This window comes from Psammomys obesus, unplaced genomic scaffold (genome assembly GCF_907164565.1).
Source record: "Psammomys obesus unplaced genomic scaffold, mPsaObe1.curated_primary_1811, whole genome shotgun sequence".
Lineage (NCBI taxonomy): Eukaryota > Metazoa > Chordata > Mammalia > Rodentia > Muridae > Psammomys > Psammomys obesus.
The window spans coordinates 17,345,852-17,365,652 of NW_026585580.1; the positions used below are offsets into that span (position 1 = coordinate 17,345,852).

The following is a 19,801-nucleotide window of genomic DNA, read 5'->3' on the forward strand; positions in this document are numbered from 1 at the left end:
AGATTTTCATATTTATTCCCACCTGTGGGATTTCTGTATCCCTCCCCTGAGGGTTGAAGGAAAAAGCTACAATAATTGATTCTTTTTTTAAAGGGGGTTTATTTGTTGTTCTCAGACCTTGGCAAACTTCTTTGGCTCTGGAGAACAAGCCTCAGCAGCGACAGTTCTTTGAAAGTTGGCGGAGCAGTCTTGGGTGTCCTCTTGGCTGACGTTTTAGTTCAAAGTTTTCCTTCCTTAGTTCTACCGTGGTGGCGATCTGCGTGTGCTGGAGTGTAAAACAGCAGACGTGTGTGTGCTGCCTCCTGTCTGCTACATGGCTGTGCTTTTTGCATGACATCGTGTTTTCCAGCATCTACTCGATGTTACGGTTCTAATTTTTTCAAATGTGAAAATATTTTCTTTCCTCTTAATTTAGCTTCTTTGGAAAATTCTCAATCGACTGGTAAGATATAATTGTGAAAAAAATCCTGTCATTGTGAAGACTGCTGTGTGGGTCCAGTTCAGGGGGATGAATGCAGCACTGAATACCTGAAGCCCGTTACCATGAAGCTGTGAACTGAGTACAGACATGTCGATTGTCCTTTGTGGTCTTCAGCGAGTTAAGAATCTGGACAAGATGAGTATTTTACTTATGGTTCTACATGGTTTATTTTCCAATAGCTACATCGGTTTCTCTTCTGGACCTTAAGTCAGACAACACTCCTCAGCCCCCTAGTGCACACTTCATTTCCACCCCGTGTCACTGATCCGTCACAGAGACCTCAGCAATCAACTGATCAACAGAGAATGGGGCTCTGGGCTCTGGCAATCCTGACAGTTCCCATGTGCTTCATGGTAACAAAGGGCAGTAAGTATTGATTCTCAGACCAGTGGTATGATTTTTTAACTTACGTAGTTCTGGGAATATTTTGCCCCATTTAAGCTGCTTGCTGCCAGTTGTTTGGGGCTGAATTGTGTGCTAGGAAGTTATTTCCTCTTCGTTCATCTTTACAGTAAATTTCTCAGAAGGAATTCCCTAGAGTGAGCAGGTCATGTCTTTTGAGTGATGGTAATCAGGCTGCAGCACTGTCCCTGCATGGGGGAGATGTTACAAGCATTATTGACTGACAATGTGTTTAGGCAAATATAGATACTTTTCCCTAGAAGCGAAGGGAGACGTTAGCTCAAGTTGATTGTTTATTCTGTTACACCACGCGGCACAGTTAGTAAAGGCTTCAATTGTTGGCTTATTCTTTCTCAAACCATTGCAATCCATGATACGTTTTAAAAAATCAAACCCTGAACAGCAACAGGAAGTTATGTAAAAGAACTGTGGTCTTCCCTCACAGTCAGCTCAGGATCATGCTCACACTTTTTATTTGCAGGCAAACTGTCCTGGGGCCTAGAAGATGAGGCTTTAATTGTGAGCTGCCCCCAGAAAAGAGGCTCCCCCGTGGAATGGTACTACTCAGATACAAACGAACGTATTCCTACTCAAAGAAGAAGTCGGATCTTTGTCTCAAAAGACCGTCTGAACTTTCTCCCAGCCAGAGTGGGTGACTCTGGGGTTTACTCTTGCATTATCAGAAGGTATGCTCAGGAAACCATCACAAACCTCATGCCTGCTCCTCTTCCTATCCCTGTCTTCTCTGCTCTACCCTCAGTGGAATGGCTAACTTTCTAAAGTGGTCTGAACAAGAAAGTGCAGCTGAGAAGACCAGCAGCCCGAGAGGTGATGTGCTATTAAATATATAACTGGCAGCCTGATTAGGAAAACACACAACCTTTCTGCTGACCCACAGAACAGTGAGGAACTGCTCACTGCTGTCTGGGAGTAAGATCAAACTAGTATACCAAATGGAAGCCCAGACATTTAGCGTCACAAAGGTCTGTGTTGAAGGTGTAGATGTCAGACAAAGAGGAAGATGGCAGAGGCGTGGGGTCTGTGTCTGTAAATCTCTCGGTCTGAGCTGTAGTTGCCGTGGGCCCAGATTTCACACCATCTCTGGTGCCCACAGTGTCAGATAAGCCGGGGTACTGTTTGGTGCTAGGTTTGGTGACCACAGTTTCCAGCCCTTGCCCTTCTCCTAGTTAGGTGTGTGGTACCATCAAGCTACTTGTCTGTGTCTTGGTGCCTCCCCTGTAAGTTCATGCAGTGGTGTCATTATGATCCCAGAAACATCACTGTAAGAGTAAATGTCGTAATCCATGAAGAGCTCTCCGCAAACCCTAACGTACACTTGAGTTAGGGTCCCAACATTGCAGGAGCGGAGATGTGTGAGGCCATTTTCGGAGCTCTGCTTCATCTCAAGGGTGAAGAAATCTTTAAATCTTGAGATGTTAATGATTATTTCACACTTAGAAAAGAACCGTTATGCACCCTTTTTTTGCAAAAGCAACATTGTGCGAGGGATAGAGTTGGATTAGGCGATCTCGTGGTCATAAGCATCTCTCCTCAAGCGCATGGCTTTTTTTTAACAGTCCCAAAGTGAATATGACTGGGTATGTGAATGTCACCATATATAAACAGCCGCCGGGCTGCAGCCTTCCCGACTATATGATGTACTCGACAGTCCATGGGTCAGTAAGGAATTCCAAGATAACCTGTCCAACGACGGAGCTCTATAACCTGACAGCACCCGTGCAGTGGTTTAAGGTAAAGGGTTGAAATTCGGGGAGTGTCTGGTGAAACCTGCAGGGCTGTAGCTGAAAGGGGGGGAAGTCAGGGGAAGAGAAATGGGTGTCTTTGTTGCTGCTGCAGAACTGCAAAGCTCTTGGAGAGCCCAGGTTCAGGGCGCACCTGTCATACTTGTTCATCGACGACGTGAGGAGCGATGATGAAGGTGACTACACGTGCAAATTCACGCACACGGAGAACGGAACCAGCTACAATGTGTCCGCAACGAGGTCCTTCACAGTGGAAGGTTAGCTTGCATTTCCTCCCTCTACCCATGTCCTGTTCCCTTCTGCTTCCTTTTAACTTCCGCATACTCTGAATACAGAAGGAAGCTGCTAATGCAGCAGAAGGTTTAAGAATTCCAGGGAGAAATATTGTGTTATTGAACCAAAGCCATCACTATTCTTGGTTTCTTTGGGGTTTTTTTTTTTTTTGGAGGATTAATTTCAAGGACAGCCCAGTCTGAATATATATAATTTATTCACTTTATATCCCGATTGCAGCCCCTCCCTCATCTCTTCCTGGTCCCATCCTTCCTCCTTCTTTCCCCCTATCTCCCACCCCTAGTCCACAAGAGGAAACCCTCCTCCTCTATGGTCTGACCCCAGCCTATCAAGTCCCATCAGGACTTCCTGCATCCTCTTCCTCTGTGGCCTGGCAAGGCTGTCGCTCCCACCTGGGGAAGTGCTCAAAGGTCGGGGTTTTGATTGATGTCCAGAGTGTTGGTATAGCTCAGTTTCATATCTTCTCTCAGTCCCTTAAACTCCACCTCATCTCCAGATCACCTGTGGTAACCAATCACTCCATAAACAGGTGTACTGCTTCTGAGGGAATCATGACAAGGACAAAGTCAGCACATTTAGCAAAGAAACACCCCCTGACCGTATGTAGCTGCTGGAGCCCGTCGATGTAGAAGCCACAGATAAAGAGACCCGAGTGTGGCGGGGCACAGCGGCCTTCATGCAGACCGCTGAGTGGTTCCCAGCCCTGCTTTACAGTGCTTGACGTCATCATCAGTGTCTTCGAAGCAGGTCATCTCTTTAGAAAAGAACTTTTTTCAGATAGGATGTCAATATTGCAGAGTCTACGATTTCAATATTCATGAGTCTATTGACACCCTCTTCTCTGTACTTTCATGCTTATTCTACAGAATCATGGTTTCAAATAATTGTTACCTCACACACTTAGTGAGTTAGAACCGTATTTGTCTTAATGTGTGAGAAAAAATAGAAGATATCAAAAAGCATCATAGTAATTATAGAAAACAGTTGTGTGTGTGTGTGTGTGCATTGCCAAAGGTTATTTTTTAAAAAGTTGACACGATGCTGTGAAATAAAATAGAAATACGAAAAGACTAGCCTTATATTGATGGCCAACCAACACTTAATACTTACACGCTATTTTTTTTTTTTGTTTCTAATTTTAAGAAAAAGGCTTTTCTATGTTTCCAGTAATTACAACCCCGCCAAAGAACACAACAGTGGATGCAGAAATAGGTGAGAGATTTTAAACAACTCCATGCTGACCTGAGAAACGTTTCTCAGGATTTTGGATCTGTCTTATTTTATTTTATCGAAGGATCATGTAATTAGTAGAGGAAACGTGAGGTGACAGCAGTGCAGCCCTGTGCCTGAACTGAGCCCTGGAGCTGATGGCCCTCTCACATGGGCATCTGTGGTTATCAGCGCTCCTCCCGGGGGCTGATGCCCTCGCTTTACTTTTGAGGAACATAGGCTCAGAGATGCTCAAAGGCTCACCCAGGGTCACAGATGAGAGATCGCAAACGAGTGAGAATACGGGTTTATGAATCTCCATGTCTCTTCTCTGTGGCCGTCTGTTAGAAGCGGGGTACAGTGAAGAGCTCGGTTTTGGAAACACCATGACGAGCCATGCCTCTCTCATTGCGCTTCTGAAAGTAAAACCACACTCCGGCCTCGGCCTGTCACTCTCTGGCGAGCGGTGTGCTTTGCACTCGTTCCTATGCTGCCCACACTGTTGTTCCCCGTTTCTGGGAAGCAAGATCACGTATAACTTCCTGTGTGTAATCCTTCCTGCCGCCCTCTTCCTTGCCGAAGAGCAGTATCTAACTGTACCAGTAGGACAAGAGCCTTGGCCACAGCCACTTCCACCTGCACTGTGGTGGCTGCTGTTCTCTCTCCACGTTCCGGGGCTTGCCATTCCAGGGCTCTTGGGACTTTGGGCCTCTTACGCACCTCACTTTTAGGCAGGCTCCTGGTGGGAGCTCGGGGTTCAGGAAGGGAAGGTTGAATGTGTAACTGAGTCTGAAACCAGCTCTGACGTCTTCACTTTTGGAAGGACACCTGGAGTTGAAGGGCGGGGCGTCAGAGAGCACCCTTTGTGAATGTTTACATCTGGGACAATAGTTAGCCGTGGTAAAGCCATTTCATCTCCAGAGGTAGCTTGTGGACAGAAAGCGGAATTCTGTAGGAAGAGAAAGAGGCAGTGAAAAGAAGCTCATCTTTCAAATAGCAGCAACTTCTACATGGTTATGTGAGGCTAGAGCAAGCTCTGTGTTCCTTGAGGTGAGAGGCTGGTGGGGCTATGAGGGAAATGGAGACACTGAGGAAATGGAGGTGGAGAGCAATGAAGGCACAGGAAGAAGACGAGGAAGGACATGGGCAGAGCTGCAGGGTGGCTGAGTGAAACTAGGTGCTACTTGCAGAATTAATTTTCCTAGTGAATTTCTTCACTTCTCGTCTAGGCAAAGCGGTGAACATCACCTGCTCAGCTTGCTTTGGCAAAGGCCTTCAGTCCTTGGCTGTTGTCCGGTGGCAGATTAACAAAAGGAACATTAAAAATTTTAGTGATGCAAGAATTCAAGAAGAGGAAGGGCAAAATCATAGGTATGTCATTTATCATCTATCTATCTGTCATCTATGTATTTATCATGTATTATCTATCATTACCTATTTATCTAATATATCTAATATTTATCCATCATCTATGTACATATTTGTCATTTATTATCTGTTTATCATTATCTATTTATCTATCTAATATCTATCATCTATCTATATCTGTATCTGTTATCTATCTATCTATCTATCTATCTATCTATCTATCTATCTATCTATCTATCTATCATCTCTCTCTCTCTCTCTATCGAGACAAGGTCTTACTTTGTAGCCCTGCCTGTCCTGGAACTCACTGTGTAGAACAGCCTGGCCTCAAATTCACAGATCTCCTCCTCCTTTTTGAATGATGGAATTAGAGGCACAAATCCCCATGCCCAGCTATTTCTATCTTGAAGTTGAAACATTCCTTTCTCCCTCCTCATGGCTGGCGCTGGCAGCAAAACATTATCAGACATTGTAACGTGTTGCTCTCTCAGTTCCAGCAATGGCCTGGCTTGTTTAACCTCGGTGTTAAGGATAACCAGTGTGAGAGACAAGGACTTCTCCCTGGAATATGAGTGTGTGGCCCTGAACTTTCACGGCGGGATAAGGCACCCCATAAGCCTGAGAAGAAAAGAGCCAAGTAAGGATTGTCCCTCAGCTTCAGCCCTGAACTGGCTGAATCAACTGTAAACTTCAGCCGTTTTCTCAGAGGACTGTGTCGCAGTTTGTGGGGGATCTATCGTGATCGTGGGACCGGTTGGCGGGTCTCATGAGGACGCTCCTTAAATCTGGTGTCCCCAGAATGTTTCTGCCTTCCTCGAGGACTCTGACTCTGTGTCCTCCTGCCCTCCTGCTTGTTCTCCCCACACTCCTCCCCCTCTCTCCAGCTTCCTTCACATGCTCTCCCTTCCTTTCCCCTTCCCTTCCCTCTTGGCTCCTGTTCGCCTGCAGCGGCTTCCTCAGTCACAGACCCTGGTGCTTAGCCCGGGTTCAAAGCAGCGAGGAACATGTTGCGCTTCTTCGCGTAATCCTGCCGTGGAAAACTTAGGAACTTCATCCTGAGCAGTCACTAATTTCCTCACTCGTCTCTGAGTTCACAGGTGCGGTCATCCAGATAGGTAGATGCCTGACTTGATCCCATTTTAAGAGTGGAGAGAACATAGTCTTACCCTTATCCCTCTCTTATGGTCTGACCACTCCCTCAATGGCAATACAACTAATGTAAAAGAATAGTTTCTTTCAAACATGGAGAGGGTGTGGGAGGGAGGTGCCGACTCTGAGGCCCCAGCAATATGCGGGCACTAGCTTGAGAGAATACACTGAGTAGAAAGACAGGTGAGGCACTGACTTGACAGTCATGTTGTCTCTCCGCTGGACATGGCACTTGGGGTTTTTCTTGTCTTTGTTTTCACTCTAGAGACCAGTCTGGCTTTGGACTCACAGAGTTCTATCTGCCTTGGTTGCCAGGTGCTGGGATTAACGCTAGGTGTCACCTCATCCCGCCCGGAGCTTCTGGCTTTGGCTTTGATTTTGGCCTCTGACTTGTAAATGTTTTATATAGCAGAGCCGTGACTCATAGGTGACCAGAGCTGTGACTCATACGCGACTTTCAGTGCTGCTGTGTTCAGCAAGGTCTCAGGCGTCTGCGCCTGGTAACCGTGTCACTCAGGATGGCTGTAGACCACAGCACTGTGTCATAGCATGATGGTGCTCCCTGAGCACCCTACCAGAAAAGGGAAGCCACACCCCTACTCTTACCTATCGTGACCTTTGTCTTTAGTCCCCTCCTGTGCTAGAATCTTCTGTCTGGATTTGTGAATATCCTCTAGTCATGTTTGTATTGGAATTTTATTTGTGTCATATGGGATTTTATATTTGTTTTGTCGGTGTGTGATTTTGTACCTTTTAGTTTATTTTCAATTCACCTGTTATTATTCAATGTGTTTATACTGTTGCAACCACTCAGCATATTCAATAAAAACTGTCATTTGTTGTTGAATTATCATAATGAATTCTTTTGTTTATGAAATTCTGATATTTCTTAAATTTATATAACAAAACCTTAAAAAGCCTCCCTCTGCACATTCCTAAACACTGTTAGGTACAAATTTTGTATCTGTGGTAACCACAGTGCACACACATATTCGTTGCTTTCATGTTCAGGCTAGATCTAATTCCCTTCCTTAGAATTTCCCATTTATCCTCTCACTGGCACACCCACATTGTCTGCTAATTTCACTTACAAGTGAGGACGTGAGGCAGGGTGAGCTAAGGGCTTGCCAAGAGCTGTGATTCTAGACCCAGGATGCGACACAGATGACAGCTTCCTGTGTATAAACAATGACATTTGTGTCATTTGTGTCTAGTTGTTGATGTGAAAATCACTTATGTTTAACAAAACCATGAGCAATTAGGAAGATGCTGAACATCAGCTTTTCAGGGACATCTTGATCCAGGTCTGGCCTCACAGGAACTTCACCACAGCAGTTCCTCTAAGTACTCCATCTACACCGTCTATACCACCTATACCGTCCTAGCCCACAAACAGCTGGACGTGTAGACAAGGCTTCTGAGTGAGTTCCTAGGGAAGTTCTTACTTAAACCTAAGGAAGTGAAGACAGCAAGTGCTGGCCATCGGAGAGCTCTTTCTTCTTCTCTGGGGCACCAGATTTTTCTCGAGTTCCTTCTCCTTGGTTCACAGAGATGGTGAACTATCAAGGAATGTAGAGGAACATGTCACTAGCAGAGAGTTTCATGCCAGGTTTTGGAGGTCCTAGACCAAGTCCTATAGGGGGACTTCATGTAAGTCCCCCAATGCGTGGGACTTACAAATAGACTGGAAAGTCTCCTCATGGTCACGTGTAAGCAGCCCCACTTTCAATAAGTCTACAAGGACCGTAAACTTAAAACTGCCGAGAGCACCGTAAGTGGTGGCGGTTCCCGTGTTCAACCTGTAGACGTGGCTTACAAGTGCCTAAAGTTGGAAGCCATGTTGCTCATGTGCTTTGTGAAATAAGGAACGTGGGACTAAGTTCAGAGATAGCTGAACAGCAGCAGGCACCAGCAGCAGGCACCGGCACTAAGAACTCAGCAATTTGACTTCTCCAGCACACATATTCAGTGGCCTGCAATGGGGGTCTTTTCTATGCCCCTCCCCCTCAGATGCAATAAACCTCCTGACCTATTGACTAATGCTCACTAGTGTGGACAACAAATTCTGACCTTGCCAATCCCACCCATCTTATTTCATGGGTTCCAAGCCTTATCGTCTCCCCAAATTCTCATCCTATTATATTCGTTGAACATTCCATCCCATCCAATAAAAACAAGCCTTCCAGGACCGTCACAGTAATCATCTTTCACACCCTCCCAGCGTGAGGACACACCACGCATGGCCCTGGCCTCGTCTTCCGCCTACTCCCCAGACGGAGTTACCATAGTTCTCAGAACACACCTCCACCTCTGCACATGGCCGCGTCTTCCGCTCTGCACAGGGGGTGTTGCCTTTTCTGGCTCTTCCTGCGTCCCCCTCATCCTCTGGTGATGCTGTCTATAGGAAGCCTTCCTTACATAAGCATAGAGCCATCTCCATCCAAGATGCCTCTGCCAGCTCAAGTCCCTTTCACCTCCTGTCCAGGTTCACATGTGTCTGTGTGTCTCCTGCTCCTTTAGCAACATTCTGTGCTACCAAATCTCAAGACTTGTACAGAGTAGGGGCCAATCAAACTTATTTGTTGATTTTGAGAATTCGATGTTGGTCTACTGGGTGAGCGTAGCTGTGGTTTCTGGGGATGTCAGCATCCACGCGGCCATCCATTCTGCCTTATTTCGCTGGTATTAACAATAGTTTTTCTTCTCTCCCCATCTCCTCCTAGTTGACCACCAAAGCACCTACTACATAGTTGCAGGATGCAGTGTGTTGCTAATGCTTGTCAATGTCTTGGCGATAGTCTTAAAAGTGTTCTGGATTGATGCTGTGCTCTTCTGGAGAGACATGGTGACACCATACAAAACTCAGAATGGTGAGTGTCCTGTTCAGGGTTCCTTTCATGAGAAGTCCCGGTGACTGCTGGTTATTTGTCTACTGACGTCATGCTGCTGAACCAGATTTCCATTTTCTATGCAAACTCATCATGGAGATTTTGGAGTCTGCGCGGTTGGCTGTCCATGCTGCTGCCATTCCCTGTGCTCTGGCCCTTCAGACATTCATCACACACACGCTCCTTGGTGGGGCTGCTGTTCCTAGTGGGTCCCCATAACAGGCTGGGCCTGAGGCCCACAGGGTTTCGATGTCTTGGAAGATGTGCTTTGATCCAACTTTACAAAAGGACAACAATACAATCCTGCTCTGAGCAGCTGAAGGAGGGTACGGAACACGTGCTAACTTTCCCCGAATTCTTGTCCCTAAGAACACACGTGTACAAACTTTACACATGGAAGAGGTCTCCGGCGATGGGGGACCTTTGGAGCCTGCACCTGAAAGCAAACAGGCTAGGTATCTGCGTATGAAGCAATCAGTCAGCCGGCGCTGGTTTGACTGGGGGAAATTCAGACTCCTGAAGAAATTCTGCTTCCCTGCTGCTGTGAGCCTTTAGCACACGCACTTTTTCCGAAGAAGTGCTGTGGTTCCTGTTCATCCCTGAGCTTGCTTTCTGGGGTTTTCAGTTCCTAAGGTCAGCTGAAGTGTGAAAAGATTAAGGAAGTGCTAAAAGAAACAAATGAGCTTTAAGAGTCTGAGATGGGCGATTGGACATGATTCGTGTGTTTGTTCAGTGTAAGCATGTTGTATATGCTTCCGGGAGTCAGTTACTGTGTTAATTACAGGTTTACTGTGTGTGCGTGTTAGTGTGTGTTAGAGCAACAGTTGTTTCCCTTTGAGATTATGGCCACAAAGTGCTAAAGTGGTGATGCTGTCAATTTTTTATCGACTGTAGTTCCATCTTTATTACTAGTTATGGTTGTTAAACTCTTATTGTGCCATGCTTCTAAACTAGTCCTTTGAGTGTATGTGTGAGTGTGTGTGTGTGAAGATGTGTGTGTGTGTGTGTATGAGTGTGTGTGTGTGTTTGTGTGTATGTAGGAGACAATGTAGAATCGAGGGGGCAGTACTATTCCCGGCTTCGGGATTCATTTGGAGGTCTTCCGAAGCTGTGCTGTGTGGCTGACTGAGGAAGGCTGCACGGGAAGAGTGTAACGGGCAGGAGGTGTGGAAGGCGCCTCCATGATGACGAACACGAAGAGCTTGTAGACAAAGCTGAAGTGTTCAGACTCTGTCACTCACGCTAAGAGGTAAACCAACCAACCAATGTTCGGTTTCCTGGTCACATTTCATAGCTGTGGGCTGTCGGTATCTCTTGAGGACTGGCAAGTGAAGTGGTACTACCTGATTCCTTCCAGACGGCAAGCTCTATGATGGCTACGTCATCTACCCACGGGTCTTCCGGGGCAGTGCAGCAGGGAGCAGCTCCGTGGACCGCTTTGTTCATCACACTCTGCCCGACGTTCTCGAGAAGAAATGCGGCTATAAGTTATGCATTTACGGGAGAGACGTGCTGCCCGGACAAGGTGAAGGAGCAGGGAGCGTCTCCACAGGAGACCAGACGGGTTATGTCAGGGAATGTGGGCGATGGCGTGGAGGAAAGACCACACAGAGTGTGAAACCGTGAGAAGCCGGGGCGTGAGTGGGGGGCGGGGGGCACAGAAACACACTATGTTACAAAATGTCACTGTGAGGTCTAACACATGAGACAGAGATTGACATTTATTTAAAATGTAAAAGACTGTAAGTACAGGGACTGTGTAGTGAGAGTTATATGCCTGCATCAGTGTCGGCGTATTTGTTTAGTTATTTTAGTGAGTTCTTACAGCTATCACCCTTCCAACCTTTATTCCACTCTAATTCCTTCCCACACCCCAACACCATGCAGAAGAGAAAAAGGTTAGGGAGGGGCAGGGGCCAAGATCTCTTTAGACTACTCCTGCCTATTAGGAGCTTTGGGTTTCTAGGGGCAGGTCCAAATTTTGTCATCAGAATATCCAGCAAACTAGCAAACCAGCAAACGCAACAGTAAGCAATAGCAGCAGGAGCAGCAAGAGAGGAGCAGCAGCAGCAGCAGGAGCAGGAGCAGGAGCAGCAGCAGCAGCAGCAGCAGGAACAGCAGCAGCAGCAGGAGCAGGAGCAGCAGCAGCAGCAGCAGGAGCAGAAGCAGCAGCAGCAGCAGCAGCAGGAGGAGGAGGGGAGCAGCAGCAGGAGCAGCAGCAGCAGCAGGAACAGCAGCAGCAGCAGAAGCAGCAGCTGCCTCAGGCCTTCTTGGGGCTCTCCCAATTACACTAACCCAGAGCCCCAACTGTAAGCTATCTGCAGCTGGGAAAGGCCACGCCCCTCCTGGAGCAGGAGACATTCATAGTCAGCTGCTGTGGGTAAACTGAGGCAGCCCCATGTCTCACACCTGGGAGTAAAACAGAACCGTGTTTGCATAACAGAACTGGGTTTTAAAAAAAAAAAACCCAAAATTCTCACTACACATTAGCATTCTAATTTATCAGGTGAACTATAAACACACATGTCCTATGCTGCATTTTAAATTTTAGCACTCTGTTTTGGAGAGTGTAGTGATTTCATGGTATGAGTTGTGATATTATGATTTTCATAACATGAGTTGTAATAGGGATATTAGCTTAGAATATTTACTTTATGTCAAACATATGCATTAACAAAAATAATTGAGTGTCATTTCAGACTCAAGACCAGAGATCTGCTACTGGTTGATTGACTATTTTGAGACCGAGTCTTTCCTGGTCCCCTGTCTGGCCTGGAACGCACCAGGTGGTGCAGGCTGGCTTTAACACATGGTGAAATGACCGCCGGCACCAGCATGCTTTACTAAAACCAGAGACATTCCTAACTTACACCTATTTTGTGTATGCTATGCATGCGTCTGACAGTCAGAGTTCTCTTTTTCTATCACGTGGCTCTTGGGGATCCAGTCCAGGCCCCCAGGCCTGGTGGCAGCAGCTTCGCCTTGCTGGCCCATGGCCAGCTTTCAGACCGTTCCTGGAGAGCTGCTCATCACGTACTTGTGCTTCTCAGCCCCTGGTTGTCCTAACAATGAGCCGTTCACAGCAGTGTGACAGAACATGGCAGGTCAGGGGCTTCGCCTGTGACTAGCTGCCATCACCTCAACTTTGTTTCCTTTGCATTCTTCCAGAACAACTCTGAAACTTTAAAAAATTAAACATTACCTCATTTCCCACGTTTCCTCCCTCCTTCCAGCTCCTCCCCCTTGCTCCTTAAACCATATCTTTCCCTTTTTTATTATTGTACATGCACACACAGACACACACACACCATAACATAGTACCCCAGCCTGCTCATCCCATTTAGTGTTCCTTGTATGTATATGGTTTGGGGGTTGACTGGTGCTGTGTGACCAGTTAGATGGCTCACCCCAAGCGACCCTTCTCCTGACATCCCTCAGTTGCCTGCAGGTGAGGTTTTGCCTTCCGCAGTAGCATATCTAGTTGGCCTGGCTTCTGTTCAGCCTTTTTAGGTAGCTGTATTGCTAAAGCCTCATGGGGGAAGCTTGCCTGTGGTTTCTTAGAGACAGATGCTCCCAGCAGCCGAGCTGGGCCTCTGGCTCTACAGTCTCTCCACCCTCTCTTCCCAGGTGTCCCTGAGCCTCAGGTGGAGGAGTTGGGCGAGTAGATTACCGGCTGTGGCTTGCCACCCACACTTGCTTGCTCTCTGTGTTCTGACCAGTTGTGGTTTTCTGTAACTGTCTCCACCCGTGTTTCTGCCCGACATGGGTTTGATAGAGTTGGCCAAGGGAGGGGGGGAGGGGTTGGAGTCTTGAGAGCTGGGGAATGGGGAGAAGATCATGATCCTTTGCGGTTGGGCAGGGCCATCCCTGAAAAGTCTCAATCTCCAGGAGACCTAACGGAAAACCAAAAAAAAAAAAAAAAAAAAATTTGATTCTGATATCCAGAGAGCCTACAGCAAAGGTATTTGAAATACCTGAGGAAAGTCCTACTGATTTTCCTCACATTGATGAGACAGTCTGCAAATGTGTATTCTCAGGGGAGTGGAACAGCGGCTTCTGTTTCTTAGTATTCTCAGTTCATCTTGTACTTTTGACAGTTTTATCACAAGTTCAGCCATGTCAGCACTTTTTTTTTTTTGCCCTCCATACATTTAGGACAACAGTTTTTATTTCACTTTCCCTGTCAACTCTCTCTCTCTCTCTCTCTCTCTCTCTCTCTCTCTTTCTCTATTCCTCAGAAGTCAGCAAGGGTTTAGAATGAGAATGGGGACAGAATACACTCAGATTTGCTTTCACACTTTTTTAAAGATTTGTTTATTTTTTTACATGTGTGTGCTCTATTTGCATGTGCACCTGCATGCCAGAAGAGGGCATCAGATCCCAGTGTAGATGGTTGTAAGCCAGGGTGTGGGTGCTGGGAATTGAACTCAGGACCTCTGGAAGAGCAGACAGTGCTCTTAACCTCTGAGCCATCTCTCCAGCCCAGATTTGCTTTAACTTTTTCAGTTGGCATTTCTACCTGATGAGAGGGATTTACGTACCAGGTGACAGGCATGGGCAGGGGGCAATCTGGTTCTTTTCAAATCTCTGCTCAATGCTGACACTGTCGTAAAAGGCCTGAAGACGCACACTAGAGAGGTACACTCTTAATCTTCCTGGGCTCCTCCCTCCCTGTTTCCAGCTCTCCCACTGACTGCTGCAGGGGTAGAGAATAGCAGGCAAGGGTCACAAGTATCTTTCTGTGTCTCAAATCTGTTCAAGGGTCTGTAGGATCTCCGTTTGTCTATGGGGATGTTCCTAGCTGCCAGACCTCCATCTCTCCTTCCCTCCTTCATCCAGCTCATGTCTACTAACACTTGCATATCAGCCACACTCATTTGCTTAGATGCTCTCTGGGCTCGAATTGGGCTCGAATCCTCTTTGTCAGGTGGTGGTGCTCCCTTCAGGATGGTTCCCATCTTCCCTCCCTCAATGCACGAACTCTGGTCTTCCTCCACCCAGTAACATCAAAGCTGCCAACAGAACGGCTCTAGCCTTAGGGGAACTTGGTATCTGGCCTGTTTACTGTGCTTGTGTTCTGGCTGGCTGACCTCCACCTCTCCCGAAGTCCCTCCACCCAGGAAGGAAAGCCTCAGGGAACACGCGGCTCCGCCTGACCCCGATTCTCATGGCTTTCTCGTTCTGGCTGATCAGAATCTTTCACTGCTCTCTTGGGAGATCTTGAGTTGCCCGCGGCTTCCTATCTTTCGTGTGCTTTTACCCTCCGCAGTGAGCGCTGGGGGGACACAGATTTTTTTTCTGAGTCCACTCAGAGCTAACTGTATCATCTTGGCCTGGGCAAAGGCACAAAGGCCGACTTGGAACGGATATCTGACTTTTCTCAGGATCTTCTTTTAAAGCATGGGTCAAATCGGCCCTCCAAACAGAGATCACTGTGGGTGTGTGAAGTGGCCCGGGACCTCTCCAGTAACACTCGTCAGTTGAGAGGATCAAGGCTTGCTGAGTTTGCACTCTTCGGTGTATGAGTTAAAATGTTAACCCTTTAAACATGCCGGTGGCCAGATTGCAGCAATAAGAGGCTTTTATTTTAATGTCCGGAACAGCCAGGATTCCAACTCTGAACTCTCGCCCACAGACGCAGCCACGGCCGTGGAAAGCAGCGTCCGGAAGAGCAGGCGGCACGTGTTCGTCCTGGCGCCTCTCATGATGCACAGCAAGGAGTTTGCCTACGAGCAGGAGGTTGCGCTGCACAGTGCCCTCATCCAGAACGAGTCCAAGGCCATCCTGATTGAGATGGCGCCTCCGGGCGAGGCGAGCCGCCTGCAGGTGGAGGGCCTCCAGAGTTCTCTCCAGCACCTTGTGAAGACACAGGGCACCATCAAGTGGAGGGAGGACCACGTGGCCCACAAGTCTCTGAGCTCCAAATTCTGGAAGCACGTGCGGTACCAAATGCCAGTGCCGAGCAGGCCCCCCAAGACGGCAGCCGTCGGGGCGCCTTTGGCTGGCAAGGCGTTGGACCTGAGACGCTTCTGAGTCTCAGACCCGGCTGGCTGGAACCTGGTGTGTCCCAGCAGCAGGCGTGGGAGGGTGGAAGGGTGAAGGCTTGAGACGTCAAGCTCCCCGCTAACAAGGCGCCCTGGCTTGTCCTCCAGAGGTCGAACACCAGTGCAAAGCACATTCCCAGCATGCCAGAATCCCTTTCTTCTTTTTATCGGGCCTTTACCCAGTACTGCCATGTCAATATTGCCAAGTTCGTTAGAATAAGTTATAGAAATTGCCATTGCAATCAAGCGTTCTTCAGTTCTAAATGTCTTTATATTTTTTAATTCTCCTTAGAAATATCTTCTCACAATAAAAGTAATAAAGGTATATTAGAAAACATGAAGTATAAAATAAAATACAATAAAATATACAAATAATAAAAATGAAAGAAAATATAATAAAAGCCACAACTCTGTCATCCTAAGGTTAATTTTGGTAAGTTATAATTACAACTTATCCGAGACCGTACTGTATGGATTTTGCATTTTCCCTTTTTCCCGCTGTGGAAATCTGCGGCCTGTCACAGATTTAACCTTTACAAATGTTCAGAATGTCCCACCTCGGCGTGTGCTGCCGACTCCAGCTGAAGCAAGTCTGCCTTGCCATGCCAGCTCCTCTACCTACGCAGAACTGTGTCTGTTGCTGTGGGACAACTTACTCTTTGTGATACTTCTATGAAATGTCTGGGGAGTGTGGACAGAACAGAGCTAATCTGTAGCCAAAGGCCCCCAAACAGCCTCCTTCGGGACAGCGCACAAACTTGGGGTCACAGGTGCCCAGGGAACGGGCCCAGAGATGCGGCAAGTGTCTTCCTGGTGCCTCGAACTTTGATCTTGCTGACAGACACGAGTCCCGCCTTAGTTGACAGGATTCCACACTGAAATGACAATGAAAGCAGAGAGACTCTAGAAAGGGGAGCAATCTTGAACTCACGGTCAACATACACTTCAGAGCTCTGGCTGCAGAGGTTTCCTATCCAGATGCAGGTGAAAAGGGCCTAGAGTAGCCCACCCTTCAAGGGACGGCGTGCTCTGTCTGTAAGTCGGATGGCCAGGCGAACGTTTGCTCAAGTTCAGTTTAAAGGCTGAGGTTTAGCTGAAGATGATTTGGAACTGAAGTTTGCCTGCACATCTGTGCTGTACTGGATGGTTTGCTCATCCACCTGCCCTCTGAAGATTGCTCTAACAGCATCTGCTTTTATGAACTGCTGAAAGCACGCTGTGTAGAACTGTCTGCATCCCAGGACGTGCAGTCGGGAAGCAGGCTTGCTTTGGGTAGCTAGCCCCGGGACTGTCAGTTCCCCAGTGCCCTCAAACAGTAGTTTCTCTTAGGTCGCGTGAAACATAATACCATGCTGGATTCCTGTGCTAACAGAAAACAGAAGTACTTGGATTTCAGAAAGAATTCAATAAATACTAATATTTGTAATATGAAACTCATTGTGAGCCAGGCGAATCTGTTCATTTATCCTGTGACTCACCTTAATGAAGACCGCTAAAACTAAAATTCTCTCCTGTTTCGTCCCTGTATTCCTGTTGCTCCACCTACCTAAAATTACCTAAGAAAGTTACTATCTGTTTCATTTCAGGATTATTCTGGCAATTCTAAACTTTTTGCATTTTCATATATATTTTGTTTCATCCTGTTATACTTGGCTTCCTTATCAGATTTCCTACCTCAGTTCTAGCACTAATGCAGAAATCTATAATTGAGCTGGGTGGTGGTCAGTGGCACGAGCCTTTGATTCCAGCACTCGGGAGACAGAGGCAGGTGGATCTCTGTGCGTTCAAGGCCAGCCTGGTCTACAAAGTGAGTTTCAGGACAGCCAAACCTACACAGAGGAACCCTGTCTTGAAAAACAAAAAAACAAAACAAAACAAAACAAAAAAAAAAAACAAAAAGAAGGAAAGAAAGAAAAAAAGGAAAGAAAGAAGGAAGAGAAAAAATGATTTTTCTGTGGTGAACTATTTTTGCTAAATTCAGGGTAGTAATTTTATTTATTTATTTTTATTTTATTGGTTTTAAAGATTCAAAGGATGATCCACCTAACAATATCTTCGGTGGACTTTCTCCTTATCCTGCCTTATGGCTTTTGTTTTGTTTGTTTTACATTTTCACTTCCTCAAGGCGCTTGTTCAGGCGAGAGCTGACCTGATCTGGCCACAGGAAAACAGGCGTGTCTTCGTGCTGTGTGTAGACGTCTGTCATTATTGGGAAGGGAAGGAGCCTGTCTGCTGTCCAGTTTGTGTGTTGTTGTGGTGTGAGTGCTGATGGCTATTAAGCCCTTGTTTCCCATCTGTCCCAGAAATACGATGTTTTTCCTGTTTGTTATTATATGGCAAATTATTCTTGACTGGGCAAAAGGAACTGTGCCATCAACTCCATGAGCGTTCTCTTCACGTACGCTTGGAAAGAGTTCTAGCTCATTATCACAATCTAGAAGTCCTGTTTGGCCTCCCCTTCTTTTGAACAATTTAAAATCTCACCATTACTTCCCAGTTGTGAACGTCCACCGGGCCGGGACGCTGAGCCTCCTGGACTCCGCTGACTCTGAGGGGCTGGCTGTCTTAAGGCCGTCCTTTCCCTCTTTTCTGCAGCCCTCGCCCTCCCTAGGGACAGGAGCCCTGAGTTTGCAGCGCCCTCTGCCTGAAGGGTGCCGGGTGCTGTGCCCGCAGGCTCTTCACCCGTGCCCGGGCTGGTAGGCAGTCCTCCGGGGAGGCGGAGGTCTGGAGCAGCGCGGAGGCAGGGTAGCAACTCGGGCTTTCCCAGGGCTGCAGCAGGGGAGCTGAGCTGGGGCGAGCTGAGAAACCAGCAGGAGCTCAGGGCATCCCAGACCCCAAACCCTGCGCGCTCCTGGGCGGGGCGGTCTGCTTTTGAGAGAGCCCGGGCACCCGGGGCGTGCTCACCTGCAGCCCACGTTTCCTTTCTTCATACTTTCTGCTCTTCCTCTCCCCACCCTGCCACCCCCGCACCCTTGGCTTTTTTTTTTTTTTTTTTTTTTTTTTTTTCCGTAGCCCTCCTCATTGCCTGGTCTCTCTAGTCACCTTCCTGGGCCACCCACTGTACCTTCCTTCCCTTTCTGGTTTCACAGCTGTGAGCAGGGTGGAGTCACTCACCTGCGGTGTGAATTCTGCCTCACAGATGTAAGGGAAGGAGAAACCACTGCTGCTCGGCCCTGGGGACCTCTCTAAAGGTAAGGGCAGGCTCTGCCGCCCTTTCTCCACTGTGTGCTGCTGCCTGGAGCGGGAGGAAGGGGCTGGCCTCTCACTCCCAGGGGCAAGGCCAGGGATGAGGGTGTGTGCGCGTGCGTGCGTGTGTGTAAGTAGTGAGACTACACATTTATCTGTTCTCTGTACAGAGGTGTGAAAGGCTGAAATGCAGCAGCAGTCGCTGTACTCATTGCTCACCTCTGCTGACAGTGTGCAAAGGCTTCCTTTCGCTGTGTTCCGGTTGCTTAATGGCAGCAGGAACCAAATGAAATAGGCAATGTCACCCAGCTCAATGGGCGGGGGGGGGGGGGGGGGAGAGAAAATTTCAGGACTTTATCAAGAACATCCATCTGGTGATAGATTGGAGATTCACGTTACAGTTTCCTGATTCCAAAATCCTGTGTTCAATCAAGGGGCTTCCAGAAGTGAGAAGCCCTAGCAGGTGGAATCAGTTATCACAGCAGTTAATGACGTGTGTGTGTGTGTGTGTGTGTGTGTGTGTTGGATTTACCCACGCTTTGGGGATAGTGTGCTCACCTCCAGGGAGCCTTCTCCCAGGGACCTCGGCAGGAAGCAGAGGCTGGTCCAGGAGGGTGGAAGTGCTGTGGGGTTGGCTTAGATTGACAAGCATCCGGGGAAGCCAAAGATTGAGTCACACTGCAGGGACTCTGGCTCCCTGGAGGAGAGGAGGGTGGGGAGCGTGTGTGTTCACACTTTTGCAGGCACACTTGGGGAAAGCGTGGAGATAATAGCGGCAGGTATTTCTATGACAAGCCTTTCGAGGCGGCGGTGGAAAGTCAGATTTCCACACCTTTGTCTTACAGCAGAAGCTCATGGATGCATTCAAGGTCACTTTTGCCAGTCACACCTGACTGTTTCACCTCTTTGAAGGTGAAATAAAACGCTTCTCGTTAGAGAGATAGAGAAAGGATTGTGTGTTTTTAAAAAATAAAAATCACGGCTAGCCCGGCTCAGTGTTGGGTTCCTGCCTTCAGT

General features: G+C 47.6%; 1 protein-coding gene across 1 annotated transcript; it reads left to right on the plus strand.

Moving 5' to 3' along the window:
• Window positions 1–420: 420 nt before the first annotated feature.
• Il1rl1 (interleukin 1 receptor like 1) lies at window positions 421–15,587 on the plus strand. The gene is made up of 11 exons (XM_055607604.1): window positions 421–442; window positions 661–847; window positions 1,365–1,569; window positions 2,461–2,635; window positions 2,741–2,903; window positions 4,084–4,152; window positions 5,379–5,520; window positions 6,009–6,154; window positions 9,390–9,536; window positions 10,912–11,079; window positions 15,190–15,587. The coding sequence occupies exons 2-11, from the start codon at window positions 787–789 to the stop codon at window positions 15,585–15,587; spliced, it is 1,674 nt and encodes a 557-aa protein (XP_055463579.1). The 5' UTR covers window positions 421–442; window positions 661–786.
• The last annotated feature ends 4,214 nt before the right edge of the window (window positions 15,588–19,801 follow it).

Coding starts and splice junctions, on each gene's coding strand:
- Il1rl1 (XM_055607604.1), top strand. CDS start 787: ATGGGGCTCTGGGCTCTGGCAATCCTGACAGTTCCCATGTGCTTCATG. Junction 1,570..2,460: donor TACTCTTGCATTATCAGAAG/GTATGCTCAGGA, acceptor TTTTTTTAACAG/TCCCAAAGTGAATATGACTG. Junction 9,537..10,911: donor ACCATACAAAACTCAGAATG/GTGAGTGTCCTG, acceptor GATTCCTTCCAG/ACGGCAAGCTCTATGATGGC.